At 36.9% G+C, this 22,368-nt stretch overlaps 1 protein-coding gene across 2 annotated transcripts in view; it reads right to left on the bottom strand.

Annotated features, from left to right (window-relative positions):
• The window catches only part of TAF2 (TATA-box binding protein associated factor 2), a 103,982-nt gene that overhangs the window by 50,322 nt on the left and 31,292 nt on the right, over positions 1–22,368 (bottom strand). For both annotated transcript variants that reach the window (XM_073018331.1, XM_073018330.1), the window contains exons 7-17: positions 20,350–20,534; positions 19,669–19,782; positions 18,315–18,414; positions 14,980–15,065; positions 12,955–13,090; positions 10,202–10,356; positions 9,408–9,522; positions 8,952–9,061; positions 6,016–6,081; positions 4,194–4,446; positions 1,853–1,993 (exon numbers count right to left, since the gene is read on the bottom strand). In XM_073018331.1, coding sequence (XP_072874432.1) covers positions 1,853–1,993; positions 4,194–4,446; positions 6,016–6,081; positions 8,952–9,061; positions 9,408–9,522; positions 10,202–10,356; positions 12,955–13,090; positions 14,980–15,065; positions 18,315–18,414; positions 19,669–19,782; positions 20,350–20,534 — 1,461 coding nt within the window. The remainder of the gene's footprint in view (positions 1–1,852; positions 1,994–4,193; positions 4,447–6,015; positions 6,082–8,951; positions 9,062–9,407; positions 9,523–10,201; positions 10,357–12,954; positions 13,091–14,979; positions 15,066–18,314; positions 18,415–19,668; positions 19,783–20,349; positions 20,535–22,368) is intronic.

The following is a 22,368-nucleotide window of genomic DNA, read 5'->3' on the forward strand; positions in this document are numbered from 1 at the left end:
ATAAAAGCATTGACTTTCCAATTTTTCTGACAGCAGCTAACAGGAAAAACTACATTTTATAACACAACCTAACACACACACACACTTTAGATGCAATACATACAAATTCCAAAGTAAACCCCAAATGGCTTATACTGAATACTACCTATTCTGTTTTATTTTTTTAAAAAAAAAAACTGCACTGATTTCATGATCCCTTCACTAACAGTTCATAACTCCAGATTGAAACATTGACCTAAGCTACATGAAGGCACAGTGGCATCATGAGACAAATATAAGGTGGACATAGAAACCAACTTGCTTCTATACCATAAATTCGTGAAATGGTAATACAGAGCAGTTCTTAAAAATAAAATAACAGGATGCCACAGACGTCTTTGATCACATTATTACCTTTCCCAAAACCTGGATCACCCTGGATCTGTCCTGCTGATTAGATTACCATAAATACATCCTGGCTTCCACTCTCAAAAGGCACCCCAATGCTGCTGTGCCATCTACTTCCTTTCCATCATAAATACATTTCAACTTGCCTAACATTCCCCTCAACATCTATCTTTTCACTTGTTTTTAATCTACATTCCACCTGCCTCAAAAAAAGGAATGTTCTTATCTTTTCTAAAATTTACTTCCTTACTGCGCCCCACCCTCTAACACTTCCAGAACTTGCTCAACCTTCTCTATTTACTTTCTCCACTTGACTATTCCATCTCTCCCTCTCCACTGGCTCTTTTCCCTGTGTCACACATGCGTCAAGTTTGTTCTTCCTCTGTACAAAACAAACTCAAAAAGTCCTTTTCTCAACCTTGCTTCATCCTCAACATAGTATCCTTTCTTACATCTTTGACTGAAATCATGAAAGAATAGCCTTCATTAGTTCTCTCCACTTCAACTTCACTCCTCCTTTCTAGTTCAATCTAGTTAACCTGATCTCTGCCTTCATTATTATGAAATTGCTAAAAAAACTCTATGTGTGATATCCAAATAGCCCAAATGCTGACCATCCTGTCATTCCCATATCCTTTCCTAAAACAATGATTCTAACTAGACCACAGCACGCCACCACTTTCTAAAAATTCTACTTACAGAAAACTTAATATAAGTGTAGTATAAAACACTTTACATACTTGACCTTAATTCTAAAAAAGATAAATTTTAAAATGAGGTGTAGAAGGTTAAGAAACTTGTACATGTGTAAACTGCTAGTGAGTAGTGGACTGGTACTAACACTAGAATTCCACGCTGTGCTGTCTCTGACTCAGATGTGCTGTCCACATTCTAGGACTGCCAACAGAAGGGCCTACTCACTTCTCCATCCCTCAGGTAACCAAACAAAAAGGCAAATTAAACATTTCTGTCTACTTTAATATTAATGTGGCCAAAGAGTCACTTGCACACAGATCACAAAATCAATAATCACTTAATCAGTTTGGAAAAAAGTTTAAAAGTAAAAAAAGAGGCCGGGTGTGGTGGCTCATGACTGTAAATCCCAGCACTTCAGGAGGCCAAGGCAGGCAGATCACGAGGTCAGGAGATCAAGTCGATCCTGGCTAACACGGTAAAACTCAGTCTCTACTAAAAATACAAAAAATTAGTCGGGTGTGGTGGCAGGGGCCTGTAGTCCCAGCTATTCAGGAGGCTGAGGCAGGAGAATGGCGTGAACCTGGGAGGCGGAGCTTGCAGTGAGCCGAGATCACGCCACTGCACTCCAGCCTGGGCCAAAGAGCGAGACTCCGTCTCAAAAAAAAAAAAGAATAGAGGCAAAGAAAGTAAATACACCTATTATTTGAACAGTCTCCAACTTAAACTGAGATATATAAAAACCATGAGAAAATTAGAAAGTAAACTGTACCTTCTGTAGAAAATAACTTTGAAAGCTCATAAAGTTATTTGTTTTCACAATGTTTGGACAACTTTTACAACAAAACATCCTAGTAAAGAGTGACTTCATGGCTGGTGGTCCTGTCCATGTGCTCACCATTGAATTTGCAATCTGTAAATAATTAAAAAACAAAGTTATTTCCATTACCAATGCAAACATACTTTTAAATAAAACAGCTTCTTAAAAGTTATCAATACTATAACTGCATTGGTTTTTCAACAACTTCACTTCTCAGAAATTTATAACAATTTAGTATTTTATCACCATTTCCAAGAAACTATACAAACTCACCCTGCAAAAAAATTCTTTTTCCAGCCGGGCCTGGTGGCTCACGCCTGTAATCCCAGCACTTTGGGAGGCCGAGGAGGGTGAATCACCTGAGGTCAGGAGTTCAAGACCAGCCTGGCCAACATGGTGAAACCCCATCTCTACAAAAATACAAAAAAAAAATTAGCTGGGCTTGATGGTGGGTGCCTGTAATCCCAGCTACTTGGGAGGCTGATGTGGGAGAACTGCTTCATTCAGGAGGGGGAGGTCGCAGTGAGTCAAGATGGCACCATGACACTCCACCCTGGGTCATCTCCAAAAAAAAAAAATTATTTTCCCTTTTTTTTGAGATGGAGACTTGTTCTATCGTTCAGGCTAAAGCGCAGTGGTACGATCACGGCTCACTGCAACTGCTGTGTCCCTGGCTTTCCTGGGCTCCAGAGATTCTCCTTCCTCAGCCTCCTGAGTAGCTGGGACGACAGGTGCACACAACCACACCTGGCTAATTTTTACATTTTTGGTAGAGATGGGGTTTCACCATGTTGGCCAGGCTGGTTTTGAACTATTGACCTCAAGTGATCCGCTTGCCTTGGACTCCCAGAGTGTTAGAATTACAGGCGTGAGCCACTGCACTCGGTCAAAATAATTCTTACATGTACTTATAATTATTTTCTACAAGTTAATTTCTAAATGGCAGTATTGAGTTTTAGAAAAATACGTATGCAAAAGACTCATATTTTGAATAGTCTGTCTTTATTCATTTAGACAGACATAATTCTAATATTTTAACCTCATCAGACAGAAACATCATCATGAATTTTAAATAAGGTTTTTCAATCTACCCTAACTGAACAAGAAGCCAAATGCAGTGCTACTACTTAAGCCTGCAAGCATGCTTTACAAAAGCGTATCTTGCTTTACCCTATGTCTTGCTATTGATATTTTTAGGGTATATAAAAATCATGCCCGAAAAAAATGAAATTATGATTAAACAACATATTCTACAATTTTATAGACCTGCTAAGATTTTAGCATACAGGGATCACAAAGATCTTAATACAAACAATGAAGTTATATTCTCTGCAGATGGTTTTATCAAAGAAAATCACTGCTTTCTCTCACATATCTGAGAACATAGGAATTAAACTACTCACTTATTATCATTAAAAATAAATCAAAACCATTATTAACTTGTTGAAATATAGGACAAATGGATTTAACGGTGAGGAGGGCAAGAATCACTAAATGGAAAATGAACCTACTATCAAGTTTTTAAAAAATACCTGGAAAACATTATTCCTGGCCAAAATTTTGTCTGCATTTTTCTGGTTTCCATTTGTTCTACCTTCAGATAATTTGCATCTAAAGAAACATATTTAGTTTTCTTAATTAACTTTTCTAGAATATTATAGAGTCTACCATTTTAAGTTACTTATCACTAATACCAATTTATAAACTCAAATCAATGTGAATAATTATTACAGTGAGATAATTAAGATTAATCAATCAATTGAGCACAGTGGAACATGGCAGCACATGCCTGTAATCCCAGCTGTGTCGGGGGCTGAGGCAGAAGTATCACTCAAGCCCAAGAGTTTGAGACCATCCTGGGCAACATTGTGAGATCTTGTCTTTATTTAAAAAAACAAAATACACACACACACACACACACACACACGCACACACAGAGATTTCATGTACTTTAATGTAAAACATCACTCAAACCAAGAAATTGCTCACCAAATATATTCTTTGCTTTAAAAACGTGGTTGACAATTCAACAAAATGGTGAAAATTCTCTTTGATTTTGAAAATCTCTAACTTTTCATCTTGACAATTATAAAATTATTCTGCATATCTGTTTTCAGGTCAAAACATGTTTCTTTCAAAATAGTCCTATTAATTTAAAAGCATTTGGCAAAAGCTTTCAAAGAATCAGCTACCAAGTAAATTTAAAGACTAGGTGAATTTTAATTTATTTTCAGAGATATAAAGAATATACACAATAGTCATCTTATTTCCTTTATGCTATATATAATCTCACCTTTGCAAGACAGAAGCAAGCTGACATTCTTACTCTGTAGAAACACTGCTCTTGTTCTAATATATCAGTGAGTGCAAGCCGAGATGCTGGAGTAGGGAATTTTTCCAAAGCCAAAATGGATTCCTGCTGTGCAACAACATCTCTCTCATACCGGAGCTGATACTGCCACATAAAATCAGCTTGCTCAAATTCTACCTTTCTCAATACTGACATGTCTGGGTCTATCCTTATCCACAGCAAAGGGGAATCGGCACTGAAAAAAAATATAACTTTATTTTTAATTTAATTTTTAAACTTATAATCTACATATTTAGAAAATAAATACAAAGCATTTATTAGCCAGGTTCCCTTTTAGATGTAGTATTCAAGACTGCCTGGAGTTTTACTGTATTCATTTTTTAAAACTGCACTGACAAATTCCTCATAATGTTTAACATATATCAACTTTCTCACAATGTCTGATCCATATCCATCTTGTTAAAAGGACATTCAAAAATAAGAAAATATTAATTGTCTTTTACAAAAGATACTGAATCTCTCATTTCCCATCTGAAATTATTTTGGTGATTTTGATTTGTAATTATATGAGGCGAAAAAAAGAATGAGATGAATTTCTTGTTCAGTTGACTTAAAACTTTTAAAAATACTAGACTCATGATTGCCTTTTTCAAACAGCAAGTTCTGAAATCTAATTTGGAGGCATATGACAAATTTATTTTCATGTATTTCTGAAAGTAACAAACACTGTTTAAAAAATCTAGTCTATGTCAACACTTTCATGAAAAAAACACCACCTGTAATATTAATTCAAATTCAGCAAATATTATTGCGCGCTTACTACGGGCAAAGTACTTGCTATGAAAAAATCAAATTAACACTGATCTCAGCTGGGTGCAGTGGCTCATGCCTGTAATCCCAGCACTTTGGGAGGTCGAGGCTGGTGGATCATTTGAGGTCAGGAGTTCAAGGCTAACCTGGCCAACATGGCAAAACCCCAAATCTACTAACAATACAAAAATTAGCCAGGCATGGTGGTATGCAGCCAGGCATGCAGTGAGCCAAGATGGTGCCACTGCACTCCAGCCTGGGCAACAAAGCAAGATTCTGCCTCAAAAAAAAAAAAAAAAAAAAAAATTAACACTGATCTTGAAGGGCAAATGAACATAATCTGTATATAAACAGTAGTGATAATCTGGCAATCAAGTTAGTAAATTATTACAGAGGTTTTATAAAAAATATACAGGTACAGAATGGGCAAAATCAGAAAGTTTGAGCTGTATCATATTTAAAAATAAAACACTGTCAATCAATAAATATTACCACAAAAAGTTTAGAACAGTGGTTTTTAAATTGTTTCGCAAGCATAGGGAGACTTAAGGCACCCCAGACCTTTGTTCTAAGGACAAAGAATCAATATCACCAGGGAGCTCACGAGTAATGCAAACTATCAGGCCTCACTAGTGTAGTACTGGATCAGAAACTGCATTTTGGGAAGGTCCCCAACTGATTCGCATGCACGTTATAGTTTGAGCACTGCTCTAGAGGCCACCAAGAGAGAACAAGAAAGCTGCCTAGTCAAAGTTGTGCCCACCCCTTAACCATAATGCATTTCCTCTTAATTTCACCTAGGCTCTGCAGACTTACTTTTATCTCTTTGATTAGTTATGATTTTACATAAACTGTTTTAACATAGGGTTTCTATTAAAAAAAATTTTAAAGCACTCATCTGGAAGACAGTTACATGCTTTTACATATGCATAATGAAGTAGACAAATGAGAATGCAGAAAAATTATAACCTTATATTTAAGTTAACTAACTTACTCCATTGCAGAAAGATCCATGTCAACTTCCTCCCCATTCATCAGTGGGATTTTTTTCTTTTTATTCCTACATTTAAGAAAAAGTAGGTTAGAAAACTGTGAGATTTCTAATTCTGAATGGAGATTAACAGCAGCTAAAGTTCAAATAAAGGATTTCACACAACATTGAAAGCTATCCTTAGGAAAAATGGCTATCAAATGTAATAAAATTTAAATAGAACAAAGTCTGTTTATTTAAAAGCTGGTGGGAATCAAGTAAATATCAAATTATTTTCCTGATCAAATGTTAACAAGAAGCATAAATATATAATAAAATGTCAACCTAAAACATATATTCCAAGAACTGGTAGCTGCAATTTTGTATAGAAAAGGGGATATATCAGTAAAGAAAACTCTTAAATAGAAAAAGGATCAGGCTTGAAATGGGAAACGAATAATTCTGAGTTGTCTGCTGCATATATGCAAAGTTCTGTCCTACATGAATTAACTAATAAAGTATCGTAAGAGTACTGATCATATGTAGAACCAATTAATATGCACAAGATTCAAGATAAGCAAAAACAAAAGCAACTGTTTTTATGTTAACTGGGGAAGGGCAAATAAAAACAGAAATGGAGAAAAGTTTTCCTGTGTTCCTCATACCAGAGAATACTCAAATGACATTCTGTTATTACAGAGAAAAAAACCTGAGAATAGCAATCAAATGTTACCAATTTCCAAGGTGGATAGGACAAAAAGAAATAAGTAACTCACTCTGATTTAAGAAAGAATTTTCTCAAAGTAAGAATGACTGTAAGAAGATTTCAGAATCAAGTTCTTTAAAGGACTTCAAAGTCAACAGACACTCTCATCTATCTGAGTGAACTAAACACAGTCATGAGTATAACACTTCTGTTCCTGAAAGTTCGTATTTCTCCAGCAAAGCACAGATATGTTCTCATCTCTCACTATTCAGAGTACATATTAATTGTTGTGCCAAATAAGTGGTAAATGAAAAATATATTAAAGAAAAGTGGGAATTTGCCTTTGAAATACATCGAGAAGATTCTGAAGGGGCATGATAATATAGAGAAAAAACAAAAAAAGACACAGCAAGATGCAGAGGCTTTTCATGACATATTGAGCTCTTTCCCTTCAATCACCATTTTTTCTAATATTTATCCAACAAGACTAGTAAGAATGAACCTATTTGTCTTGAATTTTTTTCTAGTACCAAAAACTCGAACTTCCATTCTCGCCCCTCAGCCTCTACCTTCCAACAAAATGAGGATTCTTAAAACTAAATGTTAAAAAATTGTTATTTAATTCTAGAGATAAAAATGTCATCAAGAAGGCAAGCAAACAAAGAATGTTTGGTAATACTAACTGGAAGTAAAATGAGGAAAAAAAGATATCTGATAGCATGTTCTCTACCTAAAAAAGTAGGTATACATAGGCTGGGCATGGTGGCTCATGCCCGTAATCCCAGCACTTTGGGAGGCCGAGGTGGGCGGATCATCTGAGGTCAGGAGTTCGAGACCAGCTTGGTTAACATGACGAAACCCCATCACTACTAAAAATACAAAAAGTAGCAGGGGGTGGTGGCAGGTGCCTGTAATCCCTGTTACTCAGGAGGCTGATGCAGCAGAATTGCTTGAACCAGGAGGCAGAGATTGCCATGAGCTGAGATCACGCCACTGCACTCCAGCCTGGGTGGCAGAGCAAGACTCTGTCTAAAAAAAATTAGGTATACCTAAAACCACAAAAACCCCAGAAGAAAACCTAGGTAATACCATTCAGGACATAGGCATGGGCAAAGGCTTTATGACTAAAACACCAAAAGTATTGGCAACAAAAGTCAAAATTGACAAATGGGATCTAATGAAACTAAAGAGCGTCTGCACAGGTAAAGAAGCTACCATTAGAGGGAACAGGCAACCTACAGAATGGGAGAAAATTTTTGCAATCTATCCATCTGACAAAGGGCTAATATCCAGAATCTACAAGGAACTTAAACAAACAAGAAAAAAACCAACCCCATCAAAAGTGGGTTAAGGATATGAACAGACACTTCTCAAAAGAAGACATTTATACGGCAACAAACATGAAAAAAAGCTCATCATCACTGGTCATTAGAGAAACGCAAATCAAAACCACAATAAGATACCATCTCACGCCAGTTAGAATGGCCATCATTAAAAAGTCAGGAAACAGCAGATGCTAGAGAGGATGTGGAGAAATAGGAATGCTTTTACACTGTTGGTGGAAGTGTAAATTAGTTCAACTATTGTGGAAGACAGTGTGGCAATTCCTCAAGGATCTAGAACCAGAAATACCATTTGACCCAGAAATCCCATTACTGGGTATTACCCAAAGGATTATAAATCATTCTCCTATAAAGACACATGGACACACGTTTATCGCAGCACTATTCACAATAGCAAAGACTGGGAACCAACCCAAATGCCCATCAATGATAAACTGGATAAAGAAAACGTGGCACATATACACCATAGAATACTATGCAGCCATAAAAAAGAATGAGTTCATGTCCTTTGCAGGGACATGGATGAAGCTGGAAACCATCATTCTCAGCAAACTAACACAGGAACAGAAAACCAAACACCACATGTTCTCACTCATAAGTGGGAGTTGAACAATGAGAACACATGGACACAGGCAGCGGAACATCACACACTGGGGCCTGTTGGGAGGTCGGGGTCTAGGGGAGGAATAGCATTAGGAGATATACCTAATGCAGATGATGGGTTGATGGGTGCAGCAAACCACCATGGCACGTGTATACCTATGAAACAAACCTGCACGTTCTGTACATGTATCCCACAACTTAAAGTATAATTTTTTAAAATTAGGTATACAACAGAATTTTTATTTTGGCATTTTAGTCTGTGAGATTTGTAGTTTACCTTTCAATTTACAGTTTTATGTAATGCCTACCTTCTACTTTTGGAATGGCAGGGTATATCATGTTTAAGGCTGTTTTCTTCAATTTGCAGTGTGTGATTGAAGGATCCATCTAACTCCTGCACTGTCACTTTAAGTGGTCCCTTTTTAAAAAAACAACACACTGTTCAGAGATATGATTTAAAAAATACCAATATGTATGCTTATGTGTATAGATAAATATAAATCAAGATATAAAATGATATTACACAAAATGAGTATCTGGAGACCTAGATAGGCAACTGGTGCCAAAGAGGGCAAGTGGAAGATTCTGAGTCCCCTGCTATCTCTGTATCTCCTCTTCCCTTCTTTGACAAAGCCAATGTTTTCACAATTTATCCTCTGCAAACAAAATCTCATTAATTTCTAAGTAGTAACCCATCCCTAAGTCCCTCTTCTATTGAAACTGAGGAGATAGCAGTACAAAGGCCATTTTGGAAAAACACTTACCACATATTTCTGAGTTCCAGGAGATGTATAGTCCTGCTTTATTTCCAATTCCAAGACATTTCGTTTTCTATTAAAGGCAAAACTTCCATAAAATTTTACCACTCCACTCTGATCTCTGAAGAATTGTAAAGGAAATTTTACATACGAAAATGAATATGTACTAAACAAAATAAATTATCCATCTTGGTATTATTAATTTTCAAGTGCATTCCCACCAGTTCAAAGTTTGAAAGCATACTCTACTGTAAATCAGGTCACAAAGTATTCAAAGTACTTGTGAAAAACGCTTTCCCAGATTTAAATAAAATTTCTGAAACACTGACAAATTTGTGTTTTGAAAGAAGCAGAACCACTATACAAGGTTATTAATATAATAAAGCGAAAAATGCAAAAATTGCAAAATTCCAAGATACCAAATTGTGCCAACCCCTAACTACATCCACAAGTCCCCAAACTACTGCATCTCACAAGTAATCCTACAGGCCTCTCTGGTAGATTACTTACCTATCCTACCATCAAACCAGTTTTTTTACTCACATATTTTTTACTCACCAGAAAGTACTTTAAAATATGCCAAACTTTACAAATACAAACATATGTGTGTGGACCTTGATGTCTAGTAGGAATCTCAGATGAAACAATTCACAGTTCATCATTATTTCTACCACTGTTTAGAAAATATAAACAGTTCATACCTCCTTTAGTCCCCCTCAAACCTCTCTTTTTCCATCTTCCCCTTGCACATATACCTTATTCCCTTCCCCACTTTGTTGAACTGCTATTGAAAAGGATACACCCACTGCTTTATTAATGGCTGAATATCTTTGCCAGAGACATTTGAAATGGATTTCAAAAACCCAGATGTGGAAACCAACATCTGACTCCACATATGTGACTGAAACTTCTGAGATGAAGCAGTACTTGCCAGACTTAGCAGTTTATTGAAAACCTGTAAGGATAAAATCATTTAGTAAGTTCATATAACAGATTCTTTTCAATTATATAGAATACTCACTTTGCACTATAACTTTATTATAGTCAATTATAGAAGACAATAATTTCACTATTTATTACATAGATTATTCTAAAGACTACCAGCCACAGAAATATGCAAAGATAGAAGCAGCCAGAATACAAAACCATTCTTCATATAAACATTATTGAATGTTAATGATATACTGCATAATACTGTTCATTAAGAATTACAGTAAGAATAATATATAATACTGTGGGCGGCAAGTCACCCAGGTGCCAAGGCAAGAGACCAAGGGCACGAGCTGTTCCAGTATAATAAAGAAAATAGATAAAATAAGAATAGTTATACTAGATATAGATCATAGATACGATTACATAGGAATATCATTAATCAGTAGTTTGTAGCAATTACTCTTTATTCCAATATTATTAACAACCCTTGCTCTACAATTATAACCTAGGAAAAACCAGGTCATACAGAGATAGGAGCTGAAGGGGCACAGTGAGAAGAGACCAGAAGACAAGAATGTGAGCCCTCTGTCACGCCCGGACAGGGCCACTAGAGAGCTCCTTGATCTAGCAGTAACACCAGTGTCTGGGAAGACACCTGCTACCAAGCGGACCATGGTCTAGCAGTGGCGTCAGTGCCAAGGAAACGCACCCGCTACATAGCAGACTGGGAAAGGGAGTCTCCCTTTCCCCGGGGTAGTTTAGAGAAGACTCTGCTCCACCACCTCTTGTGGAGGGCCTTGACATCCGTCAGGCCCGCCCGCAGTTATCCAGAGGCCTAACCGTCTCGCTGTGATGCTGCGCTTCAGCAGTCATGCTCCTGTTTCACTTTCATGTTCCACCTCCGTACACCTGGCTCTGCCCAACTGGCTCTGCCCTCTAGATAGCAGTGGCAAAATTAGTGAAAGTATTAAAGTCTCTGACTTTTCTGAAAAGAGCATAGAAGAAATAATGACGTAAGCTGTCCTCTCTCTCTCTGCCTTGGCTACCTAACAGGGAAGGGACCCCTGTCTGGTGGACATGTGACTCACGCGACCTTATCAATCATTGGAGATGATTCACACTCTTTACCCTGCCCCCTTTTGCTTTGTATCCAACAAATAACAGCACAGCCAGGCATTCGGGGCCACTACTGGTCTCCGCGTCTTGGTGGTGGTAGTGGCCCCTCAGGCCCAGCTGTCTTTTATCTCTTGGTCTTGTGTCTTTATTTCTATGATCTCTTGTCTCTGCACACGGGCAGAAAAACCCACCAACCCTGTGGGGCTGGTGCCTACATAATACCAATAATTTATTGTGTTATGAGTTTACATAGAAGCTAGAAATTAAGAAGTTAATGATACTCATCAGGATTTATACTACTCTAAAGACTGAGTGGCTCTTTATGGACCATCTCTCATTTAATGTTTCTGTTCTTCATTCTAAAGGCTGGGTGCGGTGGCTCATGCCTGTAATCCCAGCACTTTGACAGACCAAAGTAGGTGGGTAGCTTGAGCCCAGGAGTTTGAAACCAGAGGGCAACATGGTGAAACCCCATCTCTATAAACAATACAAAAATTAGCCAGGAGTGATGGTGCATGCTTATAGTCCCAGCAACTCAGGAGGCTGAGAAAGATGAGAGGATCCCTTGAGCCTGGGAGATCAAGGCTGCAGTGAGCCATGACTGCACCACTGCACTCCAGCCTGGGCGACAGAGTAAGACCCTATCTCAAAAAACAAACAAAACAAACCAAAAAAAAGGTAAGGTGAAACACAGAAAGATTAAAAAATGCTTTTAAAAAATTATTTTTTACCTGCCTCTAAGAATGTTATCAATGAAAAAACAATGGCTGAACATTTGGTTTCCACTCTCAACTACTAAATCACAACTATTTACACTGAAACTTGCTTAAAATATATGGCAAAATTTAGCAATAGCAAAAATAAACATCTTTTATATTGGTTTACATTTTTCTATTGAAAACAGTTCAAAGTGGCATTTCATCCTTAATATAATGCAGAACACAAATTCATATGCATAGGCATGTTTTACTTTCATCCCCACAATTCTAATTTTTTTTTTCTCTTGAGACAGAGTCTCGCTCTGTCGCCCAGGCTGGTGTGAAGTGGCACAGTCATAGCTCACTGCAGCTTCAACCTTCTGGACTCAAGCAATCCTCCTGCCTCCACCTCCCAAGAAGGTGGGACTACAGAATCGTGCCACTATGCCTGACTTTGTAATACAAATTTTTTTTAGATGGGGCCTTATTACATTGCCCAGGCTAGTCTCGAACACCTGGCCTCAAGCAATCATCCCACCTCAGCCTCCCAAAGTGCTGGGATTATAGGCATGAGATGCCATGCCCGACCACGACATTCTATCTTCATAAAAAGCATGTGCTAAGTTGTTCTGGTATTGATATCCATTCTACATCTGAGGAAATGCAAATATAAAGCACAGGTTACTTAGTGGGCAAACAAAACTATAAATCCAGATGTCCTGACTCCTATTCTACAGAAACATATTCAAGTTGCACACATACAGACATTTATTTACCATTGTTAAGTTCTTAACTTTAATACTTACCTGTAGCATAAATTCCATACTGATCCTATTTTCAATCAATCTCATCACAAGGTGGGCTTTACACTGAAACATAGTGTAGTATTCCCAGGACAGTGTATGTGGATGCTTTATAGAAAAGTGTAGATGGGAAGCTGGACTAAAAAAAAATAAACACATTTACCTAATATAGCAAATTTGACTATTAATAAACAATAAATTTCATGACCACATCAAGAAAATATCCAAAAAAACCTCATGGGAATATATAAAAAATTTCCTTAGTACTAAGAAACATCTAAAAATAAACTTAACTGGAAGAAAATTATGAAGTTTTACTTAAGGACATAAAGGAAAATCTGAATAAAAAGAAACAAATAGCAAGCTCCTAGATGGGAAGATACAATACTGTAAATACTTGCATTCTCCCCAAATTCGTCAATACAGTCAATGCAATTCCAATAAATATCCCAACACTGAAGCATGCACAAATGTATATTAACGATTGATTATATATATAAAAAAAACACCATTATAAAAGTACGAAAAGAAATGAAGGAAAAAATTTCTCTTTATAATTTTGGAATGGGAAAAACTTTCCTAAGAAAAAATATAAAATCTGGAAGATATAAAGACCACAATGACTATGTAAAAATAAAAATTTCTGAGATAATGAAAAGGATCATACTTTTAGAGAAAGATAGTCTAGAAAATATTTATGACATACATGAACATTTAAGTTGTTTACAAATTATCACTAGACAAAATAATGCTATGGTGAATATCTTTTTACACATGTGCAAATATTTCTGTATGATAAATGCCTAGAAGAAGAATTTCTTTTTTTGGGGGGAGCGGATAGAGTCTCACTCTTGTCCCCAGGTCGAAGTGCAGTGGCACAATGTAGGCTCACTGCAACCTCTGCCTCCTGGGTTCAAGCGATTCTCTTGCCTCAGCCTCCGGAGTAGCTGGGACCAGGCACCCGCCACAATGCCTGGCTAATTTTTGTATTTTTTGGTAGAGATGGGGTTTTGCCATGTTGGCCAGGCTGGTGTCAAACTCCTGAACTCTGGTGGTCCACCTGCCCAGCCTCCCAAAGTGCTGGGGTTACAGGCATAAGCTTCCGTGCTGGGCCACAAGAATTTCTACATGATCACATACCTAGAAGAATTGCTGCATCTAAAAATTACCCATTGTACAATTCTGATTAGTACCACACTAAATTCCCCATCAGAAACACTGTATTGAACTATACTCTCACAGTGTACGAGTGGTGCTGTGGTTTGTTTGAATGATGGTGCCCCCTCCAAAATTCATATTGAAACTTAAACCCCAATGTAACAGTTTTAAGAGGGGTGGCCTTTGGGAGGTGATTAAGTCATCAGGGATCTACCCTCATAAATGGGATTAGCGCCCTCATAAAAAGGCTCCAGGCTGAAGGGAGTGTTCTCTTGCCCTGCCATCCCTTCCACCTTGTGAGGACACAACATTCTTCCCCAGAGGATGCAGCAATGAGGTGCCAACTAGGTGCAGAGAGTAGCCCTCACCAGACACCAATCCTCCCAGTGCCTCAATCTGGAACTTCCCAGTCTTCAGAACAAGAAGTAAATTTCTATTGTTTATATTATTACCCAGTCTGTGGTACTTTGTTATAGTAGCATAAACAAACTATGGCAAGTGGTATCACACATCTCCTTCAAAATGTAGTATATTGGTTAAGGCAGGAGGATTGCTTGAGCCCAAGAGTTTGAGATCAGCCTGGGTAACAATGTGAGATCTCACTTAAAAAAACAATAATTTTTTTTTTTTTAAATGTGGCATATTAAAACTTAAAATACTTTAATCAATCTGACATTTTTAAAATTATTTTTATATTTTACTTATTACTTCCAACCTTAAGAGCTTTATGAGTTTGTAAGCTTTAGCAAAGGACAGCAATAAGAAAAAGGTTAAATTCTGAGGTACAATGAAATACTATTTAGCTCTTAAATGAAATAATTTTTACATATAGTCAAGATTTATAATATCATCTCTGAACAATAAACATACTTATCCTTCTCTTTTCCTCCACCAAATATGGGATGTAGTAAAACTCCACCCGTTTTCAGTTCATATGCCACAATTCTGTCTAGCTCCTAAAAAATATATAAAAAAAGGAGTCAGTAAAATTTGTAAAGTAACATTTTTTTACATACCAAATTTTAGAATTAAACTGAATTCTCATTTCCTAAAATCAGAATGTAAATTTCTTAAAATAAGTGAAATGTATTTAAAGAGTAGTTTATGTTCTTATAAATAAAGCAGCCCACGTAGCTGGCAGAATGACAAAAGCCAAAGACTTCCCTAGTTTGTGACTTCGGGGCTGGACAGCAGCCTGGCAACTTTTTCTTATGGCTGTTCTCAATCTCTCTGAGCTGTCTCCAAGTTTATTTTTTCCTTCCCTGTATTTTGCTTCAAGGAATTCAGGCGAGTAAAAAGGAATGGGAATAAATTATGTCAGGAATCCATCATTTTAAAACTTCTCCAGTCTTCTCTAACATGACATAAATCGAACTTTAAAAAAAAGGGATTTTTTTTTAAACAGAAAAAAAAAAGCGGGGTGCAGGGGGTTGTTTTGTTTTGTTTTGAGACAGGGTTTTACTCTGTCACCCAGGCTGGAGTTCAGTAGCTGATTATGGCTTATCGCAGCCTTGACCACCTTGGCTTAGGTGATCCTCCCACCTCAGCCTTCCAAGAAGCTGGAACTAAGGCACTTGCCACCATGCCTGGTTAATTAAAATTTAAAAAAAAGCATAAGTGAAGGTGGGCACAGTGGCTCACACCTGTAATCCATCCCAGCACTTCGGGAGGCTGAGGCGAGCGGATCATGAGGTCAGGAGTTCGAGACCATCCTGGCCAACATGGTAAAACCACGTCTCTACTAAAAATACAAACAATTAGCCGGGCATGATGGCAGGTGCCTATAATTCCAGCTCTCAGGAGGCTAAGGTAGAAGAATCACTTAAACCCGGATGCAGAGGTTGCAGTGAGCCAAGATTGTGCCACTGCACTACAGCCTGGGCAACAGAGTGAGACTCCGTCTCAAAAAAAAGGAAAAGCATAAGTGAAAAAAAGACACTACCACAATTGTGCTGGAATATTGGGGTTACCCGCCCCCAAGTATTTCAACATAGGTTCTTTCTATTTTCCATAAGTGTCGGCCAGGTTCTTTCTATTTTCCGTAAGTGTCGGCCGGCTCAGAAACAAAGAGAGATGGTATAAAGAGAGGAATTTTACAGCTGGGCTGCCGAGGGTGACATCACATATCAGTAGGACCATGATGCCGACCTGAGTCTCAGACCAGCGAGTTTTTATTAAGGGTTTTAAAAGGGGAGGGAGTGTAAGAATAGGGAGTAGGTACAAAGATCACATGAGTCAAAGGGCAAAAGGCTAATAAGGGTCTAACAAAGATCATATGCTTCTGAGGGAATAGCACAAAAGGCAAAAACAGAACTACTGATAAAGGTCCAACAAAGATCACAAGGCAAAGGGCAAAAGCAGAACTACTGATAAAGGTCTGTGCTCAGCAGTGCATGTATTGTCTTGATAAACATCTTAAATAAGAGAAAACAGGGTCCGAGAGCAGAGAACCAGTCTGACCACAAATTTACCAGGGCGGAATTTTTCCCCACCCTAGTAAGCCTGGGGGTCCTGCAGGAGACCAGGGCATATCCCAGTCCTTATCTCAACCACATAAGACAGACATTCCCAGAGTGGCCGTTTATAGACCTCCCCCCAGGAATGCATTCCTTTCCCAGGGTATTAATATTAATATTCCTTGCTACAAAAAGAATTTAGCGATATCTTCCCTATTTGCATGTCTGTTTATAGGCTCTCTGCAAGAATAAAAATATGGCTCTTTTTGCCCGACCCCACAGGCAGTCAGACCTCATGGTTGTCTTCTCTTGTTCCCTAAAAAATCGCTGTTATTCTGTTCTTTTTCAAGGTGCACTGATTTCATTTTGTTCAAACACGGGTTTCACAATCAATTTGTACAGTTAACACAATTATCACAGTGGTCCTGAGGTGACGTACATCCTCAGCTTATGAAGATAACAGGATTAACAGATTAAAGTAAAGACAGGCATAAGAAATTATAAAAGTATTATTTGGGAACTGATAAATGTCCATATTAAAATGAAATCTTCACAATTTATGTTCCTCTGCTGCAGCTCCAGTCGGTCCCTCCATTCGGGGTCCCTGACTTCCTGCAACATTGGAAACTCATAACTGCTTTAAATAATATAGATGTAGTATAGAAAAGTGGCAAACAGCATAGGGAAGAAACTAAAAGCCAAGCTGGAATCCTGGGCCTACTACTTACTAGCTGTATACTTTGACCAAATAATTTAAACTTTCTTTCTGTGCCTCAGTTTCTTCATCTATAAAATGGGAATAATGGCAAGGTAGTTAGGAGAATTAGGTTCATTAAAATTTATAAAACATTTGTAACAGTGCCTGAAACATTTTAAGTGTTGTGTTATTCTGTTCTTCTTCTTTAATAGTTTCTGAAATAAAGAAGAGACTCCTTCAGTTATAGATGTACAAATACCTTAATAGCTCTAGATGTTTAAAGTATTCGAAAATTAACTTTTTGGCTTGCGTTTACTCTTGGATGATAATAATATGTAAAATGAGAATAAGGGGAAGATGATAAGGTTTGTTTAATAAAGATATTAAAGGCTGCAATTTTTCCATCTGAGAAGGAAGACACTAAGTATGATATGATTAAAATGTTTATGTATATGACCAGAATGTGCTAAGTAAAATATAATTGATGTTATATTTTTGGCCAAATCTTTAAATCGTTAAAAAAAAAAAAAAAAAAAAAAAGACATGAAATGACAACATAAACGCATTCAAGGCCTAGTCAGAATATAAGAAGCAGTTAATATGTGCAAAGCATCATGCACATTACATGTATAATGTCTAATAATCTCTGCCCATGGGCAGACACTACGACTGCCCTCCTGAAACAGATGAGACTTAGAAAGATTAAGGTCACAAAGCTAAACAAATTTAGGAAGCACAATTACAAATGACTACTATAAGGAGCTGGGACGTACCTAACGACCAATCTGATGTTTAAGGAACTTAAATATTCTCTTCCACAGAGGAAAAAATGTTTTTAGGGGCCAATGTTGACAATGGAGATTAGATAAAATAGACCATTAGTCTTTCTCAGTAAATCGATTCCCATTTTGCTGGGAAAAATTAGGGATTTTCAAGTAGTATTTTGAAGTATTTTACAGTCATTAAAAATGGAGGACATGAGACCTGGAAATCAGGAGAATATTAACAGTCTTACTGACTTGTAAGTGGATGAGGGATCTAGCTGTCATTACCTCTTTAATCCAATGGCGGTATTCATTAACACCAAAAGTTTTTTTCATCCAAAGTCCATAGATATAGCCTGAAATTCCCTTCAGCACCCATTCATCAGACCTAAGCAAAAAGTCAAAAGTACAAATTACTTTTAATCATAAAAACTCCTCAGAAAATGTCGAAGAGGATAATGGAATAAGTGTAGTGTGTATTTCCCTGCCTTCATAAAGAAAATGAAAATTATTAACAAATCATTAGGTTCCCCAACTTCCTCTGGCTGAGTCCTGCTTGCCCGTTCATTATACCTTATTCACACCTGCCTTTACCATTAATTATGAGACTGCTTTACAGTCTTGCTTCAGGTATAAATTACTAGAGTATATGCTCTACTCTGACAGTGCTGCTTCCCTCCTGCCCAACTCTGTTCTTACTGTCTCTGCCTCTAAGGAAATACTTGCTCATAGTCAGGACTATACTGTTGAATTCTAAAAGTCCACATGCTACTATTGCCAATCCCATGCATTATGCCATTAATAATGACATTCTAAAACCTAAAGTTTAATTGCTTCATTCATTTTTGTTGCTTTCTCTAGAAAAATGGCAATTAACATCACTCACTCATTTAGTCATTTGTATACTCATCCATCTATCCATCCACCTACCCCATCCATCCATCCATACATCCAGCCAGCCACCCATATTTTGCCTACTACGTTCCAAGCACTATTCTTTAATGAAACTTCTACATGTGGATTTAGGAAAATTACAAATCAAGAGATCTATCTTTAGCCTCTGCCCTCTCCACTCCAGCAAGCGAAAAAAGAAAACCAAGATTTATATACTCTATATAGTATAGAATGTTCACAATTATAACCTTAATTTTTCTGTTATCTTCTAAATCATCCTCAAGTTAATAAAAAAGAAAAGAAAGAGCATTTATACCTTTCATTTCTTTCAACAAACTGGTACAAAGCTGAACACTAGTAGGCAAATCCCTAAATAATTATTAATACTGCAGAGAAGCACTATTTTACATTAAATATTAAGTTATTTCCAATTGCTTTGAACACTGACATCAAAATTCTAACAACAGTTTTCTGTACATTTATGTTCTTTTATTTACAGAATTCACTCGGTTCTTTAAGACACCGTCTTACCAAAATCTTACCTTATAAACCGCAGAAGTGATTATATTGATTTCATGTCCAAAAAGTTAGGATGAAACTTACAATCATTTTTCTTTAAATACATCTAGAACAGTGTCTCTTAAACTAGCTATCTGCAATTAGGGCAAAGGTCAGCTTAAATGCAGGAAAAGAAAAGAAAAATAAACTTGATTCTTTTCTCAGTAGTATGAACTTTCAGGTTACTCACCAAGACATTCTAGATATGAAACATCCAAAAAACTGCTGGGCCAAGGACTGGGCTAAACACCTTCTAGTTAAAGGTGTCTCATCTATAATCATGGCACTGTGTAAAAGATTCGTGCTGGAATTTAAAAGAGAAGAAAGCTCATTATAACCAAGAAATAAATACTTATTCAGTGAAAATAAAATAATTCCACTTTTAAAACAATAGAAGTTAGATATAAAATAGAAAAAAAAATTATCCCAGCTTTCTAATCTTTTCAAAATTTAGTTAAAATTCATTATCATAGTAACTTTTGCTCAAAACAAAGAACACAACATTTTCCACTGATATCAGTAAATTTCTGACAATATCAGTACATTTTTAAATAGTGCTAGAAAAAAATGCATACTAGTCATACAATAATTTGTACAATTTTTAAAGAATTTATGAAAGCAAGACTAAAATGGGGAAAATATTAATATTAGTTAATTCTGGATGAAGATGAGCCTTTTGAGTTATCTCAAAATTCTTGTCTTCATGTTTTTCTACATTTACAAATTTGAAAACCCAAATTTTCTACAAAGCCAATCACATTTAAATTGGAGAAAAAAGTTCAAAGCTCGTCTTAAAATTGACCACAAAATCAGTAACTTTTCTTCATATCATTACCTTAAATAGGCATTTCAAATCTGAAGAGATACCAACCTAAAAATGCTCATGGAAGCATAAGCAGCCACTTCAACATAAGCTTCATCAATGAAGACAGTCTTAAAACAGGAGTATGGGTATCGACATGTAAGAATTTCTTCATAAAATTCAAAGACTTCATGGAGGTATGATGTGGTATGTTTCAGCAATGGAAGAAGTTGGGGCAAACAAAAATGAGTAACCTGAAAAGAAGCAGCAAGGAAGATCATCTAAATGAAACAGTTACCTTTAATATTGTAAATTTCCTAAATATCTCAATTATAAATAAATGTTCTCATAAATCTATTCTTTAATAATTTCAAGATGCTGAAAGAAAATGTGAAAATAGTGATTACTTTTACTGATCACATTTATAAAATATTAATTGTACTTAAAAATTAAATTCATGGTGTATTATAAGTCTGTGGAATGCTTCGACCAACTAAAATATAACTCTGGTTCCAAATTCAATTAAAATTTTTTCTCATATGTACACATAACAAGAAAGATTTAAATTTCAAAGGCTTATTATAAACATACTTCTTATTCATAAATATCTAATCTAGTGAATAATGCATGTTATAATAATGTGTCTTATCAACTGTTAATGTTAATCATATTATCTGCATATAAAAAATAATTACTATAGTCCCTCTCTAATATTTCAATTACATACCGAAAACTGCAGAAAAACTTAATGGTAGTTAGGAGATTAAAAAATGCCTGCAACAGAAATAGTAACTCTGGTTTTTTTCATTAGGTTACATCTCACTTTGGTCACACAAATATTGTATGCTATCTCTTACTGTGATCTGTGCTGTTGCAGGAAGTCAGGGACCCTGAACGGACGGACTGGCTGAAGCCACGGCAGAAGAACATAAATTGTGAAGATTTCATGGACATTTATTAGTTCCCCAAATTAATACTTTTATAATTTCTTACGCCTGTCTTTACCGCAATCTCTTAACATAAACTGTGAAGATTTCATGGACATTTATCACTTCCTCAATCAATACTCTTAAATTTCCTATGCCTGTCTTTAATCTCTTAATCCCGTCATCTTCATAAGCTGAGGATGTATGTCGCCTCAGGACCCTGTGATGATTGCATTATCTGCACAGATTGTTTGTAAAACATGTGTGTTTGAACGATATGAAATCTTGGCATCCTAAAAAGGAACAGGGTAACAGCAATTTCCAGGAAACCAGGGAGATAACCATAAGGTCTGACTGCCTGCGGGGCTGGGCAGAACAAAGTCATATTTCTCTTCTTGCAGAAAGCAAATAGGAGAAATATCGCTGAATTCTTTCCCCAGTAAGGAATAACCCAGGGAAAGGAATGCATTCCCAGGGGGAGGCCTCTAAATGGCCACTCTGGGAGGGTCTGTCTTATGCGGTTGACAATAAGGGATGAAATACGCCCTAGTCTCCTGCAGTACCCTCAGGCTTGCTAGGATTAGGAAATTCCAGCCTGGCAAATTCTAGTCAGACCAGTTGTCTGCTCTCGAACCCTGTTTCCTGTTAAGATGTTTATCAATGCCAATGCGTGCCCAACAGGACATGGAACCTCATCAGTAATTCTAATTTCACCCTGGCCTTGTGATCTTGCTCTGTCCTTCTACCCTTGTGATCTTTTATTGCCCTTTGAAGCATGTCATCTTTGTGACTTACTCCCTGTTTGTACCCCCATCCCCTTTTGAAATCCCTAATAAAAACTTCCTGGTTTTGTGGCTCAAGGGGCATCATGGAACCTACCAATAGGTGATGTCATCCCCGGAGGCCCAGTTGTAAAATTTGTCTCTTTTGTACTCTTTCTCTTTATTTCTCAGACCAGCTGACACTTAGGGAAAATAGAAAAGAACCTACACTGAAATATTGGGGGCTGGTTCCCCCGATACTGTGCCAAATGAGTGCCATCAACAATGACACAGATCACTGACTAGAACAAGCATCTAAGGTTTCATGCAGGAGTGTGAAGCTGTTGTAATCTTTTTGAGTTCAACAGAAGTTTGATAGGGAATTTTTGGTATAGCAAAAG

This window comes from Chlorocebus sabaeus, chromosome 8 (genome assembly GCF_047675955.1).
Source record: "Chlorocebus sabaeus isolate Y175 chromosome 8, mChlSab1.0.hap1, whole genome shotgun sequence".
NCBI classification, from domain to species: Eukaryota; Metazoa; Chordata; class Mammalia; order Primates; family Cercopithecidae; genus Chlorocebus; species Chlorocebus sabaeus.